General features: G+C 30.6%; 1 protein-coding gene across 2 annotated transcripts in view; it reads right to left on the reverse strand.

Annotated features, from left to right (window-relative positions):
* The window catches only part of DIAPH3 (diaphanous related formin 3), a 424,016-nt gene that overhangs the window by 142,860 nt on the left and 257,244 nt on the right, over nucleotides 1-23,912 (reverse strand). For both annotated transcript variants that reach the window (XM_074299215.1, XM_074299214.1), the window contains 2 exons: nucleotides 14,300-14,463; nucleotides 3,809-3,944 (listed from right to left, as the gene is read on the reverse strand). In XM_074299215.1, coding sequence (XP_074155316.1) covers nucleotides 3,809-3,944; nucleotides 14,300-14,463 — 300 coding nt within the window. The remainder of the gene's footprint in view (nucleotides 1-3,808; nucleotides 3,945-14,299; nucleotides 14,464-23,912) is intronic.

Below are 23,912 nucleotides of genomic sequence, written 5' to 3' on the forward strand. Positions count from 1 at the left end.
ACAAACTCAAGATCATAGAGAATAGCAATGATTAACACAGAAGTTCACAGGAGACAAAAATCTAAGAAATGAACCTGGGTAAACCAAGGGTATCACATGTCTAGGGGGAAAAATGCACTGCACTTAACATACAAGATAAATTAAAGAACTTAAAAAAGATTTAATCTGGGGGCAGCTAGGTAGTGCAGTGGAAGGCCTGAGTTCAAATCTGGTCTCATACACTTAATACTTCCTAGCTGTGTGACCCTGGGCAAGTCACTTAACCCCAGACTCACAAAAAAAAAAAAAAAAAAAGATTTAATCTGTTAGGTATTTAGATGTTACTGATAATAGATAATAGTCATAACTGAAATTTGGCTCTCAAAGAATAAACCTTTTAAAAATAATACACACACATATGTAAAACTGGATGGTACAAGGTAGCACTGTGAAATACTCAGGTGAAGAAATCTAGGAATCATATAAAAAGAATTGATATTATCATTAAAATTATAAAAGATCAAGCCCGAAAGGAAATTGATAAAAAATATAAAATATATCTTAAGCTTGCAATTATTCAGTAATGATACATAATATGGTAATGATGGAAAATTAAAATTACCAAGATATCTTCAAAGGAGTTTTTCTATCAAAAGTAGATTAGCTTTCAATTTTTTTTGCTTGCTTTTGTTTTTTAAACTAACTTTATTCTATCCTTCAAAAGACTAAGATGCCAACAAGTAGATGTATTCTGGATCTGATTCTCAGTAATAATGGGGAACTTCTTACTAGGGTAGGAAATATGAGAAATTTGGGCTAGGACAAGCAGAGAATGGAATAGGATTTAGGCATGGGCAACTGATAATTTTATATTTGTATTTGTTATAAAGAAAAATATGAAAAGCTATTAGGTATAGTTAAAAATACATATCAGATTTAGGGGAATCAGATTTTGTAGAATTCACAGAAATAATAAAGAGATTTCATGAAATAAAATTCCACAGGAGAATTCAATTGGGAAAAGACAGGAAAAAATTCTGAAGACACAAAGAAAAGTAATTTTGACGTCAGAAAAAAAAGAGTTATTTAAAGAAATTATAGTACAGTATGGCTATACTATAAACAATATACAATGTGAGTAATATAGACCAAATGAGGAACTTGAATGAGCTGTAAGTTTTGATTCTATATGTTATATTATTTCATAATCCTGAAAATAAAAATTTGACAATACAGAAATGTCTGTACATTATCATTTTTATACACATATATTATTGTATAAGGGAATATTTTGCCAACTCTATATAGTAATTACATATGTGTTTGGGGTACCGAAGGCTAGACTATCTTCTTGTATATTCTCTGAATCAAGTGTGAGCCCTAAATTCCCGAAACTAAATACTGAAATGAAAGGAGGAGAAGATAAAGCCTGTTCAGCAGTAAAGATATTGAAATGGAGGGCCTGATCATTAAATTTGTTGCCATTATCTAGTTCATATTTACATAAGCTTTAAATTTTACAATCCACAACACAGGATGTCCTAAAAGTTTTAGGGCACTTTTCAGCTATTAAAACTTATTATAATAAACTAATGAAATCTATTGAGCCATTTTAAGACTTAATAATTTTTAAATGTCCTAACACTTTTAAGTACCCTATATACATGATTTCATTTAATTCTAAAAGTTCCACTGTGTCTCACTTAAATTCAATTCACTCGTATATCATGGTATCACCTCCCTAATGAAGGACATCAACAATATCTGTAAGTAGCCAGCTGAACAATTAATTATTTTCTTTCCTTTTTTTTTCCCTTCTCTCTCTTCTAATCACATGGGATATCATTGCCTTACCTGCAGGTGTTCTGTCTAAAGGAATATAAATTTTGATTACCAAAATCTTGAAAGGCATCTAGTATTTAGAAATTAAATTTCTTTCTTATGGACCATGCCTTAAACCTTAAACTTTCTTTTTTGGCCAGAAATTCTGAAGGTCTTCACTTCCCAGATTGATTTTTTTTTTTTTTTTGACTAGGTAAAAGTGATGATCACTACTTATTTTTTACCTGGATTTAATCAGTGAGAGGCTATTGCCTCAGTCAAACTGAGACCTGTTGGAGACCTTAAACCAAGGTCTTTCACTGCATCCTGATCTTTATCTTGCCACTGGACTCAAGGAGAAAATGAGGTAGTGACTCTGCACACCCTTCTTTCAAATCCAATTCAATGGTTTCCTTCAAGTCCCAACTAAAAGCCCATGTTTTATAAGCCTTTCACAAGGACTCTTAATTCTAGTTCTTTTCCTCTGCTAATTACTTCCTATCTATCTTGTATATAGCTTATTTGTTTGCATATAGTCTCCTCCATTAAACTGTGGACTTCTAGAGGGGAGGAATATTTTGTTTGTTTGTTTTGCCTCCTTTTGTATCTCTAGTACATACCACAGTGCCAGGCCCAAAGTAAACATTTAATATTTAAGTACTGATTGAGTCAAACCCTTTTTTGGAACTTCAAATCTATTCTATCCTGCCAAATGGAATTTAATAAAATAAATATATCTACTCTTTTGTACAAATCATTATAAATTCTACATATTTTGATCTGAAGAGATTGCTACTTAAATTTACTTTGAATGTCAAGTATGATTAAACTATCTAATGAAATATGAGTCACTTTTAGTTTAATGTTCATCTGAAATCAAATGAGTTAAACTTCAAAGGTAGCATGCAAGAAAATTATGTAAATTCTGGAGTGATAATTTATTTTAAAATTTATTTCCAAACTGTAAGCTTTAGAAGTCAAAGCTAAATTTCTCTGATCTGCAGATAAAATGAAATAAAACTGACATCTGACATTTGTATTTAAGCTGAAGGTAATTCCTATGTTTATTTCCTAAGAAGCAGTGAGGTAGTTATAAACAAGTATTTGGGTTTGCATTATTTTCCTTTATTTGGAGGTGTGTGTGTGTGTGTGTGTGTGTGTGTGTGAGATTATTCTGTTTGCTTCATACATCCTAAGAGATGTCTTCTTAATTAAAAGCAGAAAGGGGGAATTTCTGCAAAGGAGGTATCTTAGTAAAGCTCTGAAGAGCTAAATGGCTTTGCAGTTCTTATTTATAAAGTATACCATTTCAATAGTGATGCTAATAGATTCTCATTAGTATCCTGTCCAATCCTCAGGAATAAGAGATAAAAGAATCAGATTTGGACTTGCTTTTTGAAAATTTGAGAAAAAAGGAAATAAAAGAGGTAGGAACTTATTATTATAATTTTTTAATTCACTTAAATTTTAAGTTAATGAAATGTGAACTCGGAAAATAAATTTCTTTATAGTAATATTTATATAATTTCTTCTTAGTTAATATGAGTTTAATTTTGGGTTATTAATAGTTTTATAGAAACTACTTCATAATGAAATGCAAAGTGAATAAATGGACAATAATTTAACATATGCCAAACTTAGTAACAATCATTATCACTGTTGAACTTGAAAGTTTCAAAGCATTTTGGTACAAATATCATATTTCATTCCCTCAATTACTATAAGAGCAAGGTATTATATTTTGCTGCTCTTATAGATGAAGAAATTGAGAAACTGAGGCTCAGAAAGATTAAAAATTTGCACAATGTCATAGAGATACTTTCAGAGATAATTTGTCTAACTCCAAGTATGGTATTCTACCATATTGTCTACTAAAAATAAAATAATAAGAACAGAGTTGTTATAAAGTTTAAGCATAATTATTTATTATTCTATTTTTTCACCAATCATATTAATATACGGCAATCAGTTTACTTTTTATGTGTAAAACTGAAATAACAATACTCACCAGTTTTCATTTCTATCAAGCGTTTCTTTTTCTGTAGGCGTTCTGCTTTTTCTCTTTCTGCTATTTCTTTAGCTATCCTGGCACGTTTCTCTTTTTCCTCAGCTTCTTTTCGTTTGGTGTTCTCCTTCATTGCTTGCTATGAAAAATGATTCAAAATATTATCAAGGCTGAATACTGATCAAAAAAGGGAAAATATTAAATTCATTCATTAATGCAACTTGGACTGTTAAGCAAACGCTCTATAGTAGATACTGCACTAAGCACTGTGAAAATAAGGACAAAAACAGGATTCACAAAGAATTAGGAAGAAAATATTTTCAAGAATGATTATTGTATATTTTTCTCAAGAGAGTATTTATATAAAGTATGGTTTCTAATTGTATTCATTAAAAAGGGAAGACAACAAAACTTTACCTATTTAAATAATAAGAAATTAAAATCATGTGATGGTTAATATGATCTTATGTGCTTAGCCATTGTTTAGAATGTCTATTTAACTGGATAATTTTATTTCTACAGTAACTATCACCTTAATCCAAGCAAAATAACTTCAATATAAATTGATTCAAAATGTCCCTAAAATGAATATTTTGTGTCCTGTGTTAAGTGCTAATAAGATAGTCCTTGCCTTCCCAGAGTTTATATTTTTCTTAGAGAAAAATGCCACATTCACAGATAATCCAAAGTGGTGGTGGTATTCATTAACAAGAAGTCAAGAAATGTTTCTTATAGAATGTGGCTCTTGAGGCACCCTTGAAAGAAGCTAGGGAAAAAAGTCAAAAGTTTGATGGGAGAGCATCCCAGACACAAGAGCCAGTGTGGGCAAAGTCAGCCAGCAGAAGGTACAAAATAATGCATGCAAAATATTTAAGAGGTCATTTGACCTACACTGTAGACTATTTGAAGAATAACATGAAATTAGCCTGGAAAGTTAGTCTGGATTCTAAGTAATTTTAAAGGAAAAACAGTTATAAGGCTTAACAAGTTTCTATTTTTTAGTAAAGACATAGACTGATATGGTACTTTTAAAGAAGTGGAAATCAAGAATATGTTTTAGGGGAAATCAGGAATATGTTTTAGGAACTACAATTTAGCAAGAATATGGAGAACACACTTTATGGAAAGTAAATGGATGCAGGAAGACCAAATACAATGATCCAGAAGAAATATGATTAGGGCACAAACCTTGTAAATGGAAAAAAAGGGAGGGATTTTGTAGAGCTGGAAGCAACAAGATCTATAAGTATCTATAACATCTTTTAACTTAAATACATGTAATCAGATTTGATTAACCTTTTATTATAGTGAAACATCCTTTCCATTTGGGATTATCTGCCATTTCTTTTTCTCCTACATATCAAGATAAGAGAGGATAGAGAGAATGTGTGTGTTTACATGGGAAACCAAAAGGATCCTTTGTTCAACTGTTTGGAAGACAAAAGTAAATAAAGTTAGATTACCAGTCAGGCAGTTATCAGGCAGTTAGCATTTATTAAGAATCTACTATGTGCCCATAACTGAGTTAGATGCTAGATATATATATAAAAGAAAAAATGAAATAACCCCTTCTTAAAGTGTTTATATTCTATCATCAGAGACAAAATGATCACTTAGAAATCTATAAAAATAAATAAAGAGAAAGTATGTGAATGGTAGGAAGAAAGTGAACTAAAACTTGAAGGAAATAAGGTATTCCATGAAGCAGTGATGAAAGAGAAATATATTTAGGCAAAGAAAATGTTCATTGCATCCAAAACATCCATGTGAGGAGGAGAAGAGCATCTGGCTGGCTTATAGGAGAGGGGAAGGAAGGCTGTACAGTGATACTGGGAAGATAGGACAGATTGAGGGCTTTATGAGTCAAATTAAAGATTTGTGGGGTTTATGGAGAAAAGTTAATGTATGTGCTCACAGCGTATTTCAAGAAAATCACTTTGTCAACTATGTGAAGGATGGATAAAAAAACAGAGGATTGAAGCAGGAAGAACAATTAGAAGGTAACTGCAAGGGGTAAGGCAGAAAGTAGAAAGCCTGAGGAAGGTGGTGAGTGTAGGAGAGGAGAGAAAGAGCGTCAAGGAAGAGCTAAGTAGAAACAGCAAGAATTGGAAATAGATCAGATAGATGACACAGAGAGGACAAGAGATAACACAGAATTTATAAACCTGAGACATTAGAAGAATGAAAGTACCCTTGAGAGAAACAAGTTTGGTAGAAAGGAGGGTTTGAGGGAGAAAAGACAAGTTCTACCAGATACTTATTGAATTGGAGATGTCTCCAACACACCCATTCTCTAATATCCAACAGGCAGATGGTGTGATGTATGATCAAAGGTTGAAAATGGTGTGACTTGGTATCAGAGGTTGATTGAATAGCTTAAAGTCATGTGAATAAATAATCATAGATAAGCTGATGAGTTTGCCAAGAATGTAAAATAAAAGAATAAAAGAAAGCCAGACATAGAATATCCAGAGAAACACATATAGGAAAATGATATGATGACAACATTTAATTGATTTTGTCCATTAGAACAAGTGATCTGAAGTAAACAGTAAAGTGGAAATTTAACAGATTTGAGATTATTATTTTTATAAAGCTTTTTATTTTCAAAGCATAGATAGTTTTCAGCATTCATCCTTGCAAAATCTTGTGTTCCAAATTTTTTCTTTTTCCTTCTTTCCCCCCATTCCCTCTTCTAGACAGGTAATCTAATATATGATTAAACAGATTTGAGATCATTTAGAGGAAAAATTCATAGCACTGGAATTTGATGAGTGCTTTAAAGGAAAATAAAATTTAGATGAGCAGAGAACGCTAGGAATTCCAGGTAAATGAAACATACGTTAAAGACAAAAACAGGACTTCTGGCCAAGATGGAGACAAGGAGGTAGACAGCTGCTTGAGCTCTGCTTTTTCTCTCAGAATTTACTTCATAACAAGCCTCGGAATTAATTAAACAGAGGGTAAAATAGACATTGAAAAAATTCATCGATCACCTACTGAAAGGAACCCTAAAATCAAAACGCCAATAAATATAGTGGCCAAGTTCAAGAACCATCAGATGAAGGAAAAAATATTGGAAGCTGCTAGAAAAAAGCAATTCAGATATGGAGGAGCCACAGGATCTAGAAGCATCCACATTAAAAGAATGAAGGGCCTGGAATATGATATTCCAAAAGGCGAAGGAACTTGGTATGCAGCCAAGAATAACTTACCCAGCAAAAATGAGCATCGTTTTCCAGGGAAGAAGATGGACATTTAACGAAATAAATGAATTGCATCTATTCTTGATGAAAAAACCAAATCTACGCAAAATGTTTGATCTTCAAATACAGAACTAAAGAGATTTCTAAAAAGGTAAAAAGAAATCTTGAGAACTATAATTCTGCCATAAAGATAGGTAAAGAACACATGTATAATTTGTCCTAGAAACTAGAAGTGGAAAGGAAATTATATCATAAAAAAGGGTAAAGTGGTGGTACTACATCTCTTGAAGAGGCAAAGGTAACCTATTATATGTGAGAAAAAGAAAGAAGGGGGATGAACATAGTGTGTATCAATAGACATATTCGATTTATAGTGAAACTTCTTACACTTCATTGAAAAGTGGGAGGGAAGGAGTAAGCTAAGGGGAAGGGAATACAGAGGAAAAGGGGTAAAATAGAGGGAGGCACTTTAAGGTGAGGGAAGGATACTAAAGAGGGAAGGCTGTGAAAAGCAAGTGTTGCTCACAAGTTTAATATTTGAGAAGGGGATAAGAGGGAAGGAAAGGAAAAAAGCATAAGCAGGGGTTACAAGATGGCAAGCAATATAGAATTAGTCATTCTAACCATAAATGTGAATGGGGTAAACTCCCCCATAAAGAGGAAGCAGTTAGCAGACTGGATTAAAAGCCAGAATACTACTATATGTTGTTTACAGGAAACACACCTGAAACAGGGTGATACATTCAGAATAAAAGTAAAAGAGTGGAGCAGAATCTGCTATGCCTCAGGTGAAGCCAAAAAAGCAGGGGTAGCCATCCTCATCTCAGATCAAGCAAAAAAAAAAACTGATCTAATTAAAAGAGATAAGGAAGGGCATTATATCTTGCTAAAGGGTAGCATAGATAATGAAGCAGTATCAATATTAAACATATAAGCACCAAGTGGTGCAGCATCTAAATTCTTAAAAGAGAAATTAGGAGAGCTGCAAAAAGAAATAGACAATCAAATGCAGAAAGGCAGAAATAAATGCATCCTTTTCAGACCACAATGCAATGAAAATTACATTCAATTAAAAAGCCAGGGGAAAATAGACCAAAAAATAATTGGAAACTAAATAATTTCATACTAAAGAATTATTGGGTGAAAGAGCAAATCATAGACATAATTAATAACTTCACCCAAGAAAATGATAATAATGAGACATCCTACCAAAATGTGTGGAATACAGCCAAAGCAGTAATAAGGGGAAGTTTTATATCTCTAGAGGCCTACTTGCATAAAATAGAGAAAGAGAAGGTCAACGAATTGGGCTTACAACTAAAAATGCTAGAAAAGGAACAAATTAAAACCCCCCCAGACAAACACGAAACTTGAAATTCTAAAAAAGGTGAGATTAATAAAATTGAGAGTAAAAAAACTATTATTGAATTAATTAATAAAACTGAGTTGGTTCTATGAAAAAACCAACAAAATAGACAAACCCTTAGTAAATCTGATTTAAAAAAAGGAAAGAGGAAAAGCAAATTGTTACTCTTAAAAATGAAAAGGGAAAACTCACCACTAATGAAGAGGAAATTAGAACAATAGTTAGGAGCTACTTTGCCCAACTTTATGCCAATAAATTCGATAACTTAAATGAAATGGAAGAATACCTTCAAAAATATAGCTTGCCCAGATTAACAGAGGAAGAATTAAATAGTCTAAATAGTCCCATTTCAGAAAAAGAAATAGAATGAGCTATTAACCAACTCCCTAAGAAAAAATCCCCAGGACCAGATGGATTTACATGTGAATTCTACCAAACATTTAAAGAACAACTAATTCCAATGCTATTTGAAAAAAAATATTATTTGAAAAAATAGGGATTGAAGGAGTCCTACCAAATTTTTATGAAACAGACATGGTACTGATACTTAAACCATGTAAGCTAAAAACTGAGAAAGAAAATTATAGCCCAATCTCCCTAATGAATATTGATGCTAAAATCTTAAATAAAATATTAGCAAAAAGACTACAGAAAATCATCCCCAGGATGATTTCACTATGACCAAGTGGGATTTATACCAGGAATGCAAGGCTGGTTCAATATTAGGAAAACTATTAGCATAATCGACTATATCAATAACCAAATTAACAAAAAACATATGATCATCTCAATAGATGCAGGAAAAGCATTTGATAAAATCCAACATCCATTCCTACTAAAAACACTTGAAAATACAGGAATAAATGGACTATTCCTTAAAATAATCAGGAGCATATATTTAAAACCATCAGTAAACATCATATGTAATGGCGATAAATTGGAACCTTTCCCAGTAAGATCAGGAATGAAACAAGGTTGCCCACTATCACCATTACTATTCAATATAGTACTAGAAACTCTAGCTTCGGCAATAAGAGCCGAGAAAGAGATTCAAGGAATTAGAGTAGGAAATGAGGAAATCAAACTATCACTCTTTGCAGATGAGATGATGGTATACTTAGAGAACCCCAAAGACTCTGCTAAAAAGCTATTAGAAATAATTCAGAACTTTAGCAAAGTTGCAGGATACAAAATAAATCCACATAAATCCTCAGCATTTTTATACATTACCAACACAATCCAACAGCAAGAGATACAATGAGAAATTGCATTCAAAATAATGATTGATAGTATAAAATATTTGGGAATATATCTACCAAAGGAAAGTCAGGAAGTATATGAGCAAAATTACAAAACAATTGCCACAAAAATAAAGTCAGATTTAAATAATTGGAAAGACATTAAGTGCTCTTGGATAGGCCAAGCGAATATAATCAAGATGACAATACTCCCTAAACTAATCTATTTATTTAGTGCTATACCAATCAGACTCCCAAGAAACTATTTTAATGACCTAGAAAAAATAACAAAAGAATTCATATGGAAGAACAAAAGGTCAAGAATTTCAAGGGAAGTTATGAAAAAAAAAAAACATCAAATGAAGGTGGCCTCCTTGTACCTGATCTAGGACTATATTATAAAGCAGCAGTCGCCAAAACCATTTGGTATTGGCTAAGAAATAGATTAGTTGATCAGTGGAATAGGTTAGGTTCACAGGACAAGGCAGTGAATAAAAATAGCAATCTAGTGTTTGATAAACCCAAAGATCCCAACTTTTGGGATGAGAATGTTTTTGGGAAAACTGGAAATTAATATGGCAGAATGACACCTTTCAGAGAATCTTCCTGTTACCATATTTGGATAGAACTGAGATAAAGATTGGGATTGGAACTATAATTTCACTGTTACAGAGAAGTGGTAAGTGAAGAAACTTATTTTATCAATGAAAGCCAACACATATATAGCAACTGACAGCCTTAGAGAGCTGCCTAAAACACTGAGAAGATTGAATATTCAAGATGTCAAAAGATTTTTGAAAAATCCTACATGTATGCTTTGAAATATAAGAGAAAATATAGCTTTTGTAGACAACAATTATATGCTATTTGTATCAAAGGACAGTTTCCCTTTAAAGACAGATGCTAACAGATTAGTGAATGAAATGTGTTTGAATTTTCATTCAAAACATGGGGATAAAGTTTTTCATTTAAATGGATAGAGGACTATGTTCTTTTCATAAAAATCACAAATGAGCTTTACTTTTGATCTCGTGATAATTACTGCATGGATATAATGAGGGAATGTCTAAAAAGATATTAAAAAAACAGTTAAATTTCATTTAGCCAAAATGAAATGCTGTTTTCTCTGGTTCCTAACACATACAGAAGTAATCATATCTAGAAGAGATCGGACATTTTATAATATAGTATGCAGAAACACAAATGCAGCAACAATTCATCATCTTAACATAATACAAATGTCTATTTCTTGTGCTCTTAATGCCAGAATTTCTTAAAAAAGATAGAAAATATCTTCTTATATAACTATTATAATGTCCCTGAGGAGATATAGGTGGTGATAATTAAACTATTTTAATTGTAAAGATTTTAGTTGCAATCTAGCCTGAAATAAAACAAAATAAAAACTGAATTACTTATTAGTACTGCAGGGAATAAACAACTGCCCATTAAAAACTATTAGCATGGGTTTGTATGCATCTCCTGCTTTAGGTTATTAAATATATTCAGATCAATGGATTATTTCTAACTACTGTTCAAGTTACATGAATTAAATTTTAAGAAAAAATCAGTAGTTGTTCTAAAAACTGATGATTTAATTTCAAACAATCATAGTTAAATATATAATGCCCCATTTTCTCAAAAGAAAAAAAACTTAAATTTGTTTAGTCTCTGAATTATCTATGTAGTTGAATTATCATCATCATTATTATTATGGCTACTGATAATGATGGCTGGGCCTTATATGGTACTATAAAGCTTTCATATGTTTTTGTCCCCAACCCTGGGAGGCAAGTGGTATCATCTCCATTTTACAAAAATAAAATTGAGATCTTTGGTTACACAGTGTCTAAAATTGGATTTAAACTTGGGTTTCCTGATTCTAAGTTTGCTCTCTACCCGTTGTGCCACTAGATGTCTTAAATTGTCTATTTTCCAATCATCAATTATGGACAAGATGGATAGCCACAAATATTATGGATAAATATGAGATTAGGAGTAGCTTTGAGTCTAACAATTGATAACTATTTTAATGGAAAAATGGACAAATATTTTAACTAGGGTCATAAAAATGTTATGTATAAGTCTATTCACTATTTTAAACTTTATCTTAATTCTATGGTTTAGTCATTTGCAGTTGCATCTGACTGTTCAGGACCCCTTTTCTGGGGAGAAAAGTGGGAAGACTTCTTGGCAAGGATACTAGAGGTGTTTGTCATGAACTTTTCCAACTCATTTGCCAGATGAGGAAACTGAAGCAAAGAGGAAAGTGACTTGCACAGTATCACATAGCTAATAAGCATCTGAGGCCATATTTGAATTCAGATCTCCCTGACTCCAGAGCTACAATCTACTCTACCATCTAACTGCCCACCTTAATTCTACTTCAATGTTACTTACAGAAAGACATTTTTAAATACACATAGACACATATATGAAAATTATAACAAAATACTCTTTAAAGCTACATAAAGTGCCACAAAATGATTAAACATATTTTAGTTTAGGTTATAGGTTTCTAAGTTTATGTTATCTTTTCAGTTACATTGGTTAATTTGCTCTCTCATTACACATTAGTTATTTATTTGATTTCTTTTTTTCTCACTAATAATCCAGAGTAATGGTTCGCATTATATATTAAGATAATCCAGACTTTGCCTTCTAATATATTATTCTACTATAATAATTAAACATACAAGAACAAAAGAGTACCACCCATTTAATTGTATGGAATCTGCCAATCAAAGACTATTAATTCTGGTGAACATAGCCCAGTAATGGTAAATCTTATAAAGGAAAAAAAATAAATCAATTGCAATAAGTGTATTTTTGTTGTTGAAAGCCTTGAAGAGAAAAAAATTAATTAAGTTGATCACAATAAGATTAATTTTCAAAGCTTCAAACAGAAATCATCGAGTACTGTGGATTTGGGCATCTACCACCTGAGCTGTATCATCAATTGCCACAGATGTTTAAAAAATCAGAGAAAATGTGTGGAGTAAAGCCAATCAGTTTTAATTTTGAATTCTTCACAATTAATCATGAGATAAATTCTGTAATAGATTTTTAAAATATTCTATTAGATCTGGGATATTATTAATGGAATAATTTTCAATAGTAGAGACTCCAATGCATTGTTGGCTTCTGATCTCTTTTCCAGGTCCTCTTGTAAATTCTCCACAAAAGCTAAATCCACAGTGTTCAAGACTTGCCTCTAAATCTTTTGATACACTGAGCATGCCATTGCATGAAGGCTACTCTAATGAGAAACCCCTCATTCTTCCTAAATGTCTATCCTATCTCTTTTTGCTTGACATCACTCTGAAATCCTGCTTCTCTGTAATTTTTCACTAGTGAAGCTTTATAGCATACTTATATCTACTATGCATCTCTCTTGTGTTGTACCTTGGGTGACAATCTACTTTAGTTGTCTAGAAATTGTGGCATTTGTTCCATGACTCATAGTCATATAATATGGTTAGGAGAATAGTGTTAAATATATGAGAATTTGCTTCAGAAAAAGCTTGGAAATAATTTTTTAAAAAGCTATTCCATTACCTAAGGTTATCAAGACTGCTTTCATTCTTCTGTTCTTTTCCAGACCCAAATCATTGTCCATTCACAATGTTTGTCCATTATCTATGTACTGATGACCCAGTTCTACAAGTTCTGCATGTAACTATACATAATAATAATGTTAGAATTAGACATTATTTGTCCACTTGGTTTTTTCTGTGTAAAGACAAACTATGTAGAACAAACTCTTCTGAATGACTGAGATTCTCATTTAAGAGCCCCTGCGATGTCTAAGCATTAAAACAACCAGCAAAACTTTATATTTCAATAGAAGATTTTAACATTCTACATTAAATTGCTAATTTTCTGTCCATTTTAAGAAGGACAAACATGACCACTAGATTTATTTACTGTAATCTATAATTCTCCTTATAAATAATTTAATACAGAATAACAATTTTCATGAAATCAACAGTTTCTCCACAATACAGAGTTTGCTCTTGCTACCTAATGGTTCACTTCCTACAAGAAATACATATGGTAACAAAACTCTAGCATCAATTTATACAAAAGTTTTTCCTTCTCCCAAAAATTCCTTAAAAGATAAAGATAATTAAATATTAAGACAAAAGTACCTTACTTTAATAATGTTGGTTTTGCATCTAATCTGTTAATGCTTTTCAAAAAATCTTTTTGAATCCTTAAATGAAAGTATTCTAAATCAAAGAAAGACCATCCCCTTTAAAATGTCAAAGGAAATCTTTGGAATAGCTTATTGTAAAAAACATTAAGAGTTTGGTAAAATTATACCCTAAAAAATACAAACTGATCTTGAGTAAAAAGAATTAAATTCATAGCTAAAGTTTTGTTATAAAAGTGCTCCATAATCAGTCAGGAGGAGTCTGTTAGAACAGCTATTAAGAATTTCAGGATTCATCTCATCTTAAATTAAAACTTCTTTTAATAGTTTAACAAGGGAAAGAAATTACAGAGATATAATGTATATACATTGGAATCTCAAAACTTAAAAAAGTTCTTACTGCTAGACAGTATTGGCTATTAAATACAAAAGTAGTTATGAAGTAATTGAATAAGTCAAGAAAACAATAAGTAAGATGTTACAAACAAGAAATTATTATTTTAAAAGATCAAAGTAGATTTACGTTACCATGAACATTGTCCTGAAGTTATTTAAATCAGTAAAAAATTCCTCCACAGATACTTTCTTCATGTCAATAGCATAATATCCCATTATGCTCTGGTATGATTTTTCCATGTTTTCATGCATTTTTGAAAGTTTCTGGAACTGATCTTTTGCAGAGGTCACAAAACTGTATGTTAAAGTTAAGGTAGTATGGATGTAGAAGGCTAATGACTTAATAAATATATCTCTTTTACAATAACCTACTGTTCATACAACATTAATATAATATCTCTATTATCTGCTAGCCTCTTTCAAAAGAGGCTTATCAGTGTAATTTTAAAATCAGTTATATACATTTTAGTTTGATAAAATCTAAACTAATCCAACATTTTTAAGAGAATTTCAAAATTCCAAATTTCTCTTATTCCTTATGTATAAATATTTGTAAGGTTCATGCCAAGAGTGAGAGCGCGCGCGTGAGAGAGAGAGAGAGAAAGAAAGAGAGAGAGAGAGAGAGAGAGAGAGAGAGAGAGAGAGAGAGAGAGAGAGAGAAAGAGAAAGAGAGAGAGAAAGAGAGAGCTATACTTTTAACTTTACAAATCTGTTTTAGTTATATATCATTTTATTATAAGAGTTAAAACGGAAAGAAAACTCAGAAGTCATTTAATTCAATTCTTTATTTTATAAATGAGGAAATTGAGGGTCATAGATATGAAATAGCATGACCAAAGATATACAAATATTAAGTGGTAGGGGTCTGGAATGATTTCTTAACAAAGTGAGATTTGAGTTTAGCTTAACATTGAGAAAGAATAGGTCATCTCTACAGAAAAAGAAAATGAAGATCATGGAACTTACATCATTGAACTATAAAAATAACTTAATTGGGGCAACAAGCCACGTTTTGACATCCAACAGAATTGAGGAAGGAGAAGAGAGGTTGAGACTGGAAAAAGAATCTCAAAGATTTATATGTTTTGTTATTTAAATCAAAACACGTGGAATATTATAAAGTAAAAATTATCACACACAATAAAGGATGTGTATGAAGGCTGATCCTTTCCTCTTCTTGAAAGGAAGAATTTGAAGGACAACGATCCATTTCCCAAGTAATTTTTCTATAAACAAGGCAAGAAAGTAAAATCCAAATCATTCCCAATGTTCTCAGAAACAAATCAAATAGATGAGCCATCAAATGAAATAATCATCAAAATGACATGGTATTGGTTAAAAATTAGAGAGGATGAGCGGAAAAAATTTTAATGGAAAATTATTAGATACAAAACAGAAGCAAAGAATCACATTAAAGAATCACATTCAACAAAAGTGCACAAAAAAACACAAAAGCAATCTGAACACCATTTATTATGATAAGTTCCAAATTAATAAGTTTCTTAGACATAAAGCAAGATATTATAAGCAAATTAGCACAGTTTTAAGAATAGTAAGGCAATTAAGGTTTAAAATTGAACTAAGACTTTTAGGGCACCATGCATAGAGAAAAGATTCAAATTTATAAGAAAAATTCTTTTGCAGAGGTATGAATATTTTTATTTATCTAGTACTTAACTAGCCAAAATGATTCTAAGAAGGAAATCTAAACTATATTTATCCACATGAATCAATGTTCCAAATCAAATCACTCATAAAGACAAATAAGAAGAAAGATAACTCTGTAAAAACTGGAATGCTGGTCAAAGGGGAAAATAACAAATTTCTGAGAAGCTGTAGGAAAACAAGGATATTAATTAACTTTTGGCAGAACTGTTAATTGGTTTAGCTATTCTGGAAATTAATTTAGAAATATGCAATTATTAAGTTGCAGGTCAACAATATCTCAAAGAAATACAAAAGATCAATTGTACCAAACCACCTATATAAATTCTTTGTGTGTGTGTGATATATGACAAATAATTAAGAGGACTGTCCCTCAACTAGGAAATGATTGAACAAATTATGGTATATGGATGCAAAGGAATATTATCATATTATAAGAAATTATAAAAGGGATAAATGCAACGGAGACTGGGAAGACTTGTGGAAACCAATACAGAATAAGCAGAATGTTATACAATAATACTACAAAGACAAAAGCATCAAAAGATTTAAAAACTGATCAATGTAAAGACCAACCATTATACCATAAGAACTGTGAAGAAGCATATGGTATACATTTCCTGAGACAGAGGTGATAGATTTGAGGTGTAAATATGAATTGATAGACAAATAGATATTTGTTATTTATTTTGTTACAAGGATTCTGATTTCCTTTTTTAAAGAATAAAACTTTATTTGGAGATTATTTTTTTTAATTTGAAAAAAAATAAGAAAACGATCTTAAAAAGTGCCTTACTTGAAAGATCATTATATCATATGGATTTAATTGCAAATCCACTCTATGGTACATTAAAGCATTAGTTATTTATTGTTCACCTGTCATAAAAACATGTTTTGCATGTGAAGGTTACAAAAATCATGATTATAAAATATATGTGGTAAATTTAATCAAAGAGTTACTAGACTCAAAGGACTGAGTTTTATATATCTTCCAACTAGTCATGATGATGGTGTAGCAAAGCTCACTGACATGGACAATTTTAAGAGGCAGTGACTAGGAGGGAAAATGTCATGAAATGATAGCATCCTGCTGAGACAAGAAAAACTGTAGACTTGGTGGAAAAGAACTCTTTAATTTTTATTTCATGAAGTAGATCTTCCCCATTAGAAGATCTGCTGATCTGATTTATTTTCACTTAATCTCTTTTGACTTTTTAGCTACTAGACTTTAAATCATATTTTAGCATAATAGAAGAACATCTCTGGATTGAACAAAAGGCCAAATCACTTCGGCTTCTAGGAGACATACTCATGAAGTTAAATTAATAAATAAGATACTTTTGTATATCCTCAACCTCAGTAGCTTTGTGAATGCAAATGCCAAGAATTGTAGGGTTGATATGAACCAATCACCCAACATTTGTCTTATCAGTAGTAAACTCTATAAACAAACTATATCTAATATAAAAATATTTTCTTGTGGTAGTCTTGTGGTAGAGAAAAAGGTGGTGCTGGGGCTAGAATATTTCAGGCTTTATTAATAAATCTCCTTATGTGATGGACTTTTTTTTTGAATCAAAGAAAAACTAGTTGAGTATCAATTATGTAATTGATACCGTGAGAGATAACTAAGACAAAATACCTGTCCTGAAAGAGATGACAATCTAGATAAGCTATAAAAGGCTAAAGCACAGAAAAGAAGTTAAGAAAAGAAAAATCAAGTATCATAGGGATAGACGTTTGAAATGAAGGGGATGATTATCATGGGTTATAATAATTGATAGAAGAGACAGGATATGAGCTAGGCTTTCAATAAGAGTTCATTGTTGAAACATCAGATAAGTATAAGAAAAACTTTTGAAAGACTGTATTATAACATTACACACATGAATATATTGTCAAAAACATCAAAGAAAATATGCTGCTTAAACACTAAATACTAACATTCCACAGTGTCCAACTATAACTACTGAAAGTTTGACTCCTGATGAAAAACTCAGAACTCACATTTAGTATTTCAATATTGCCACAATGCATGTTACTGTGAATATTTTCAAAGGAAACATCCAAAATTTATGAAAAATTTTACAGATTATGTGTATAATCCAAATTACACGATAGAACTATTTTCTGTTCTTTGAAAATTTTAGGTTAAACAAACATAAAAATGCGATTTTTAATTTAATTGATTGAAAGGCATTTTTACTTCATTTCAAGTACTTGTATAACTTCAGGAGAAACTGATGATTCTATAGAGAACCAACAATTTTAAAAATCTTAATCTAGTTAGTTTAGTTATGTGATTGTGAAAATATTGGATACAATATTATGTGTTAATCCCTCTTTCTCTAGAAACTTACAATTCCTTTCATGGCTTAAATAACTTTTAAAGAAATAGACAAATATCTACTTTTTGATATTTATAACAGGTAAATTCCTTCCTGACAACACAGCAAAAGGAGACTAGGATTTAGAAAACTAATTTAATGTAAATATGTCATATAGTACTGGAAACTAATGTGAACAAATCACACAAAAAATTTTGAGAAGAGTTGAACTGTTAATGCATTTTTGAAAGATTAATTACTTTCAGTCTGATGATCTCATTGGTGGTGGCAGTTTCTTATTTTAAAAGCATTTGAGAAATGGAACATTAGGGTTTAGCTTACTAATTTTTTTCTTTAATTTTGACTTAACCAATTAACTGTGAGATAGAATGGCATACTGGGAAATACTGTTTTCAAAGTGGTATTGCAACAAATATCTGATTACCTATATAAATTAAGGAACCATGAAATAAAGTAGGAGGTTAGACTGTGGAACAAAAAATTGATTATCTTCAAACGGAACTTTGAAAACATCTTTCAGAACAGTTTTACATTCTCATTCCATTATGAAAATACAAACTAAACAATAAAAAATTTCAGTTTTATTGCAATGTTATTGCAAATTGAGAGTAAATCAAAATAATGCCATATCAAGCATATCAAGAAACAATATATTAAACTGTATTTAAAATAATGACCTTGACACAAAACTGTCTAAAAGGAGAAAGAGGAGTTATTAAAAAAATAATAATAATAATCTGAGTCCATATAGTGTTCAAAAAATAATTAGAAGTTGTGAGCTTAAAATTCAGCAATATCCATTTAGGCAATCAGTAATCTCAATTCGACCTAATGACCATATGATTAATGGAGCTAAAATAAATGGCTTCGTTCACAAATTTGCAACTTAAGCTAAATTTCCTTTTAGCTTTAGTTGATCTGTGCAGTTTATTAAAACAAAAAATGGCCAAGTATCTGAGTTTTAAATGATATTATTTTGAAACTAGATTAGAAACTAGACTTCTAGTTGCATAAATGATATTATTGTGATGGAGAAATCTTTTGATCTGCTATTGAATTTCAATCTGTATATCATAATATAGTGCAACTAGTTAACTCTTTCAACTTCTTAAAGCTCTTTTCCTCTTCTTTGCAAGAACTCCATTAGAACAAAATACTTGAAATTACTTTTATATAAACAATACAAATATATTATTTATCTTAATCTTATTTTTTAAAAAATAAGAAATCACTAATTATTGATATTCTTTATTTTAAAAGGAAACTAGTTATAAGACAGATACCTTACCTTTTTGTTTCACAAAATATCAGTATGTCTGAAAAGTTGTGTAAAAACAAAAGTTTGATGAATAAATCAGCAGTTTTTTTATTAGAAAGTGAATAATTCTCACCCAATTTAGAGAGAATAATTTGTGTTTTTAGTACCATATCATCAATCTCAGATCTCCAAAACACTTTAACAATATTTCTACTTGATTGCTGCTTCATCATTTAAAATACATCATGGCTAAAATTAAATTCATAATCTCCTACCTGGTGTGCCTTACTAAATTTTACAAATCCTCTTCTCTTTCATGAAGAGGAGATTACAATTGTAACTCCTTTCTTTAAATTTGTAGCATTCATTCTTTATGGTACTAATTTGAATTGGCTACTAACAATCTCTAAATTAGTATAATAATACTTAATTTCTCAAATAATTAAGCTTACTATTCCTCCATAAAGTCTTTGGGGGTTACGCCTGCTCAACATGTAGAAAATATCTTAATCAAAGCAGGTATATGCTATTTGCAGTCAGGAGATTAAGTAAAAAAAAAGAAAAAGAAAAAGAAAAGAAAACATGCTGAATAGGTAAAGGGTAAACATGACATACAAACATTAAATTCTTAAAATTCTGAAATTAGAATATTGAATAAAAACACTGGTAACATCAGAATCATGACTGCACTTTTTAACTTCATCTAATTCTGTAGTTCTTTCAAAGAAAATATTATAGAAAAGATGAACAGGAAGACTCATCCAAATAATATGATATTAGAAAACCAAGGAGAGTTTAAGTTCATTCTATTAATCATTTTTCTAAGTTAATATCTGGATGCAGAAGAAAAAAAATGAGATTTTGAATAACTGGAGTTTCTTTAAAAATGCTGGATTATACATTGTTCATGGAATTGTGAACTGATTCAACCATTCTGGAGAACAACTATGCCCAAATATATCCTTTGATACAGCAGTGTCCTTACTGGGTCTATATCCAAAAGAGATCATAAAAAAAGGGGAAAGGACCCACATATGCAAAATTTTGTAGCAGTCCTTTTTATAGTGACAAGGAACTGGAAAGTGAATGGATGTCCATCAGCTAGGGAACGACTGAATAAATTTGGTATATGAAAAAAATGAAATATTAGTAGTCTATAAGAAAGGATCAGAAGAGAAAGGCTTGGAGAGACTCACATAAAATGATGTTAAATGAAATGAATAGAGCCAAGAGAACATTGTATCTCACAACAACAAGATTATGTGATGATCAATTTTGAAGGACTTGGCTCTTTTCAATAATTCAGGCCAATTCTAATAGATTTGTGATGGAGTCATCTGCATCCAGAAGGAGGACTATGGGGACTGAATATAGACCACAACATAGTACTTTCATCTTTTGTTGTTCTTTGCTTGGTTTTTTTTTCTTTCTAATTTTCTCCTTTTTGATCTGGTATTTCTTGTGCAACATGATAAATATGGAAATATGTTTAGAAGAACTGTACATGTTTAATCTATATTGGATTGCCTGCTGTCTCGGGGAAGGGAGTTGGGGAAAAGGAGGGAGAAAAATTTAGAAAACAAGGTCTTGCAAGGGTAAATGTTAAAAATTATCTGCATTATATAAAAACAACATGTATTTTGAAAATAATAAGCTATTATTAAAATTGCTGGATTTTATTTAAAATATTGATTTGAAGATAGTCATAAAGACTCATAGTGCTTTAAAAAAGAACTTAGGGAGGTCACAGGAATCAAATGATCTAACAACTATCTACTCAAAGGGAAAAATAATGCAATAATGATTATATCATGAATTCTTTTCTCTTCTCTGACATTACATTTCTCCTAATACTTTGGATTTCTTTTTTCAACTTTTATTTTAATTTGTGTATGTATTTTAATTGTGAGTATGTATATTTTCACTCCTTTCTTATAAGTAAAAGGTGTATCTTTTTTCCATATTTGAATCTCCAATACAAAGAATGACATCTTTTAGAATGTTTAATATTTATTTTGTTATGATTTTTTTTCTTTAAGAAAGATTATTTCTTAAATACTTAGACCTTTCTGATGGAACCTGAACATGAACAAACATACACATTTGCTATAAAAAGAACAAGAATAATATAAGAAACTGAACCTGTATATATAATTTGTTTTTCAAGTGTGTGTATGTGTGTGTATATCTATCTATCTATCTATCTATCTATCTATCTATCTATCTATATACATGTACAGATATGAATGAATTAAAAAATATACATATATACATTCAAACATATGAATGAAATAAAGTAGTAACAGAAGTATTCTGTGTATCCTTCTATACCTCTGCTTTCTGCTGTATATTTAAATTTTTTATTGATGTTATTTTGGGGGAGGCATGTATCATCACCATCTAGCCTCCCCCCCCATCTCTCTATCATCTCTCTGTATAAAAAAAAAAAAAAAAATATATATATATATATATATATATATATATATATATATATATATTCACGTAACAATAAAACCCACCAGTCATGGATAGGAAAAACATATCTCATTCTGAATCTAGAAAAAAATGAATCCATATTTTTTCAGCATGTGTTTTTTTACTTGGAACAAAATCATACAAGATAAAAGATGGATTTACAATTTTATTGGTAAAAAGAACTCTCAAATGTGAACCTTCTCTCTACTACTAGAGATCTATACATTCTCTGTAACTTTAAGTTATTAAATTATAAAGAATATTAAGAGTGTTGTCAAAATTTTCCCAGGGTCCCACAAACAGTTTTTGTCAGATGAACTTAAAGACTTTTAGTTTTGTAGCTGGATCACTTTCTACTTTATCACAAGTATGTCACATCATTTATCTACTAAAAATAACTATACACAAGCTAACTATTCCAGAATGTAAGCCATTTATTTCCTTTTTTGAAAGTATTATTATTACCTCCATTTCAGTGAAACGGAATCTGAGACAAAGAAACTATATTTCAACTAGAGCTATTAAGCTGGATTCACAATAAAGTCAAATCTGTTAAGACTTGTGTTCAAGTCTGATTACTAATTGGCTATCTGAAACACTGGGCAAGCCCCTTAATCTTTAGTTATTTTTGTCAACTTTCTAAAGCTATCCATTGCAGGGGTACACCTCCATTGGTAGAAGGAGGTTCATATATTAATATTATAGTCCCAGGCCTTCCTGGTATATTGATTAAATTAAACACAAAAATAGGTTTTGTTTCTAGTCAAGGATGGGAATGGTCAAAGATGATCCCTATTTTTTTTGTTTTAAATGAAAAATTTATTGTTACTGTTAAACAAAATTTCAATTATAATTTATACCGCTTAAGGGTTTTGTCTAAGAAAATAAATGCGAATTTCAAATCAGGGACAAAAAACATGATTCAAATATCAAAATATGAGACTGGAGAAAGGGGTATTTCTTCTCTACGTTCTAATACAAAAATAATTCTGTGAAACTACTGTATGTCTTTCAATATTGGACACCATAGCCAAATATTTCTTACAGATTAGGAATTTTGTCCACATATTTAATAGTAAATTATTCTAATCATATCTCTTAATGGGATTAGCATGACACAATTATACAAATATAATTATAGATGAAATATATGATAAAAACAAATCTCTAAGCTGACATAAGGCAATGATGCCAGACCAGAGTTTTAAACGGGTGGAAGGAGAAGAAATTAAACTGATAATTCCTTTGAGGAAAATTACAGAGCTAGAAATTCCACAATCTTACAATTTAATAAAATCAATTAAAAAAATTTGTACTATAACTAAATTCCATAGAGAAAAATGTCTGTAAGATTTTTAAGCTATTTCTTCAAAAAATGATTTAGAAGTTATAGCTGATGGAATCCTTCTTAGTATGAATTAAACTACATACAAATTTAAGAGATTATTGTAATTTCATTGCACTAATTTATGTAAAGTACTGCTTTCATAATTCCGATTTTCAACACATTCTTAAATCACATATTTGATATATACTATACTTAACTATATTTAAAAAAATACTCAAACTTAAATCCTAACAGACAGTATGAAAGTTATTTATCTAAACTTGGCTAACTACATGTATACTTAAGTTTTTTTTTTTTGATCCCCTAATTCCTTTATTTACAAGGTCAAAGAAAATCAAATAATTTGCCATTCTGGTATGGTCTACACAATTACATTTAATATTCTAAGTCTCACTTCTTTGCCATTCCGAAAGTAAACAAGGCTTTTCAGTAAATAGATTTAATTGCTTTTAGACTAGTTTGTCTAACTAAGATGAACAGCAAACTAGAGCAATCTGAAGTCTGCAAGAATATTTATGATTATAAGCTTTGTCAATATGAAAGTGCACCAACTGTTCACATATCTGACTTCCAAAAGATACGAGAATGTTAATCAGTTCATTAGAGGCTTCTAGGTTGGGATATTTAGCGACAGGATATAGTTGTTTGCTT

Source organism: Sminthopsis crassicaudata, chromosome 3 (genome assembly GCF_048593235.1).
Source record: "Sminthopsis crassicaudata isolate SCR6 chromosome 3, ASM4859323v1, whole genome shotgun sequence".
NCBI lineage: Eukaryota > Metazoa > Chordata > Mammalia > Dasyuromorphia > Dasyuridae > Sminthopsis > Sminthopsis crassicaudata.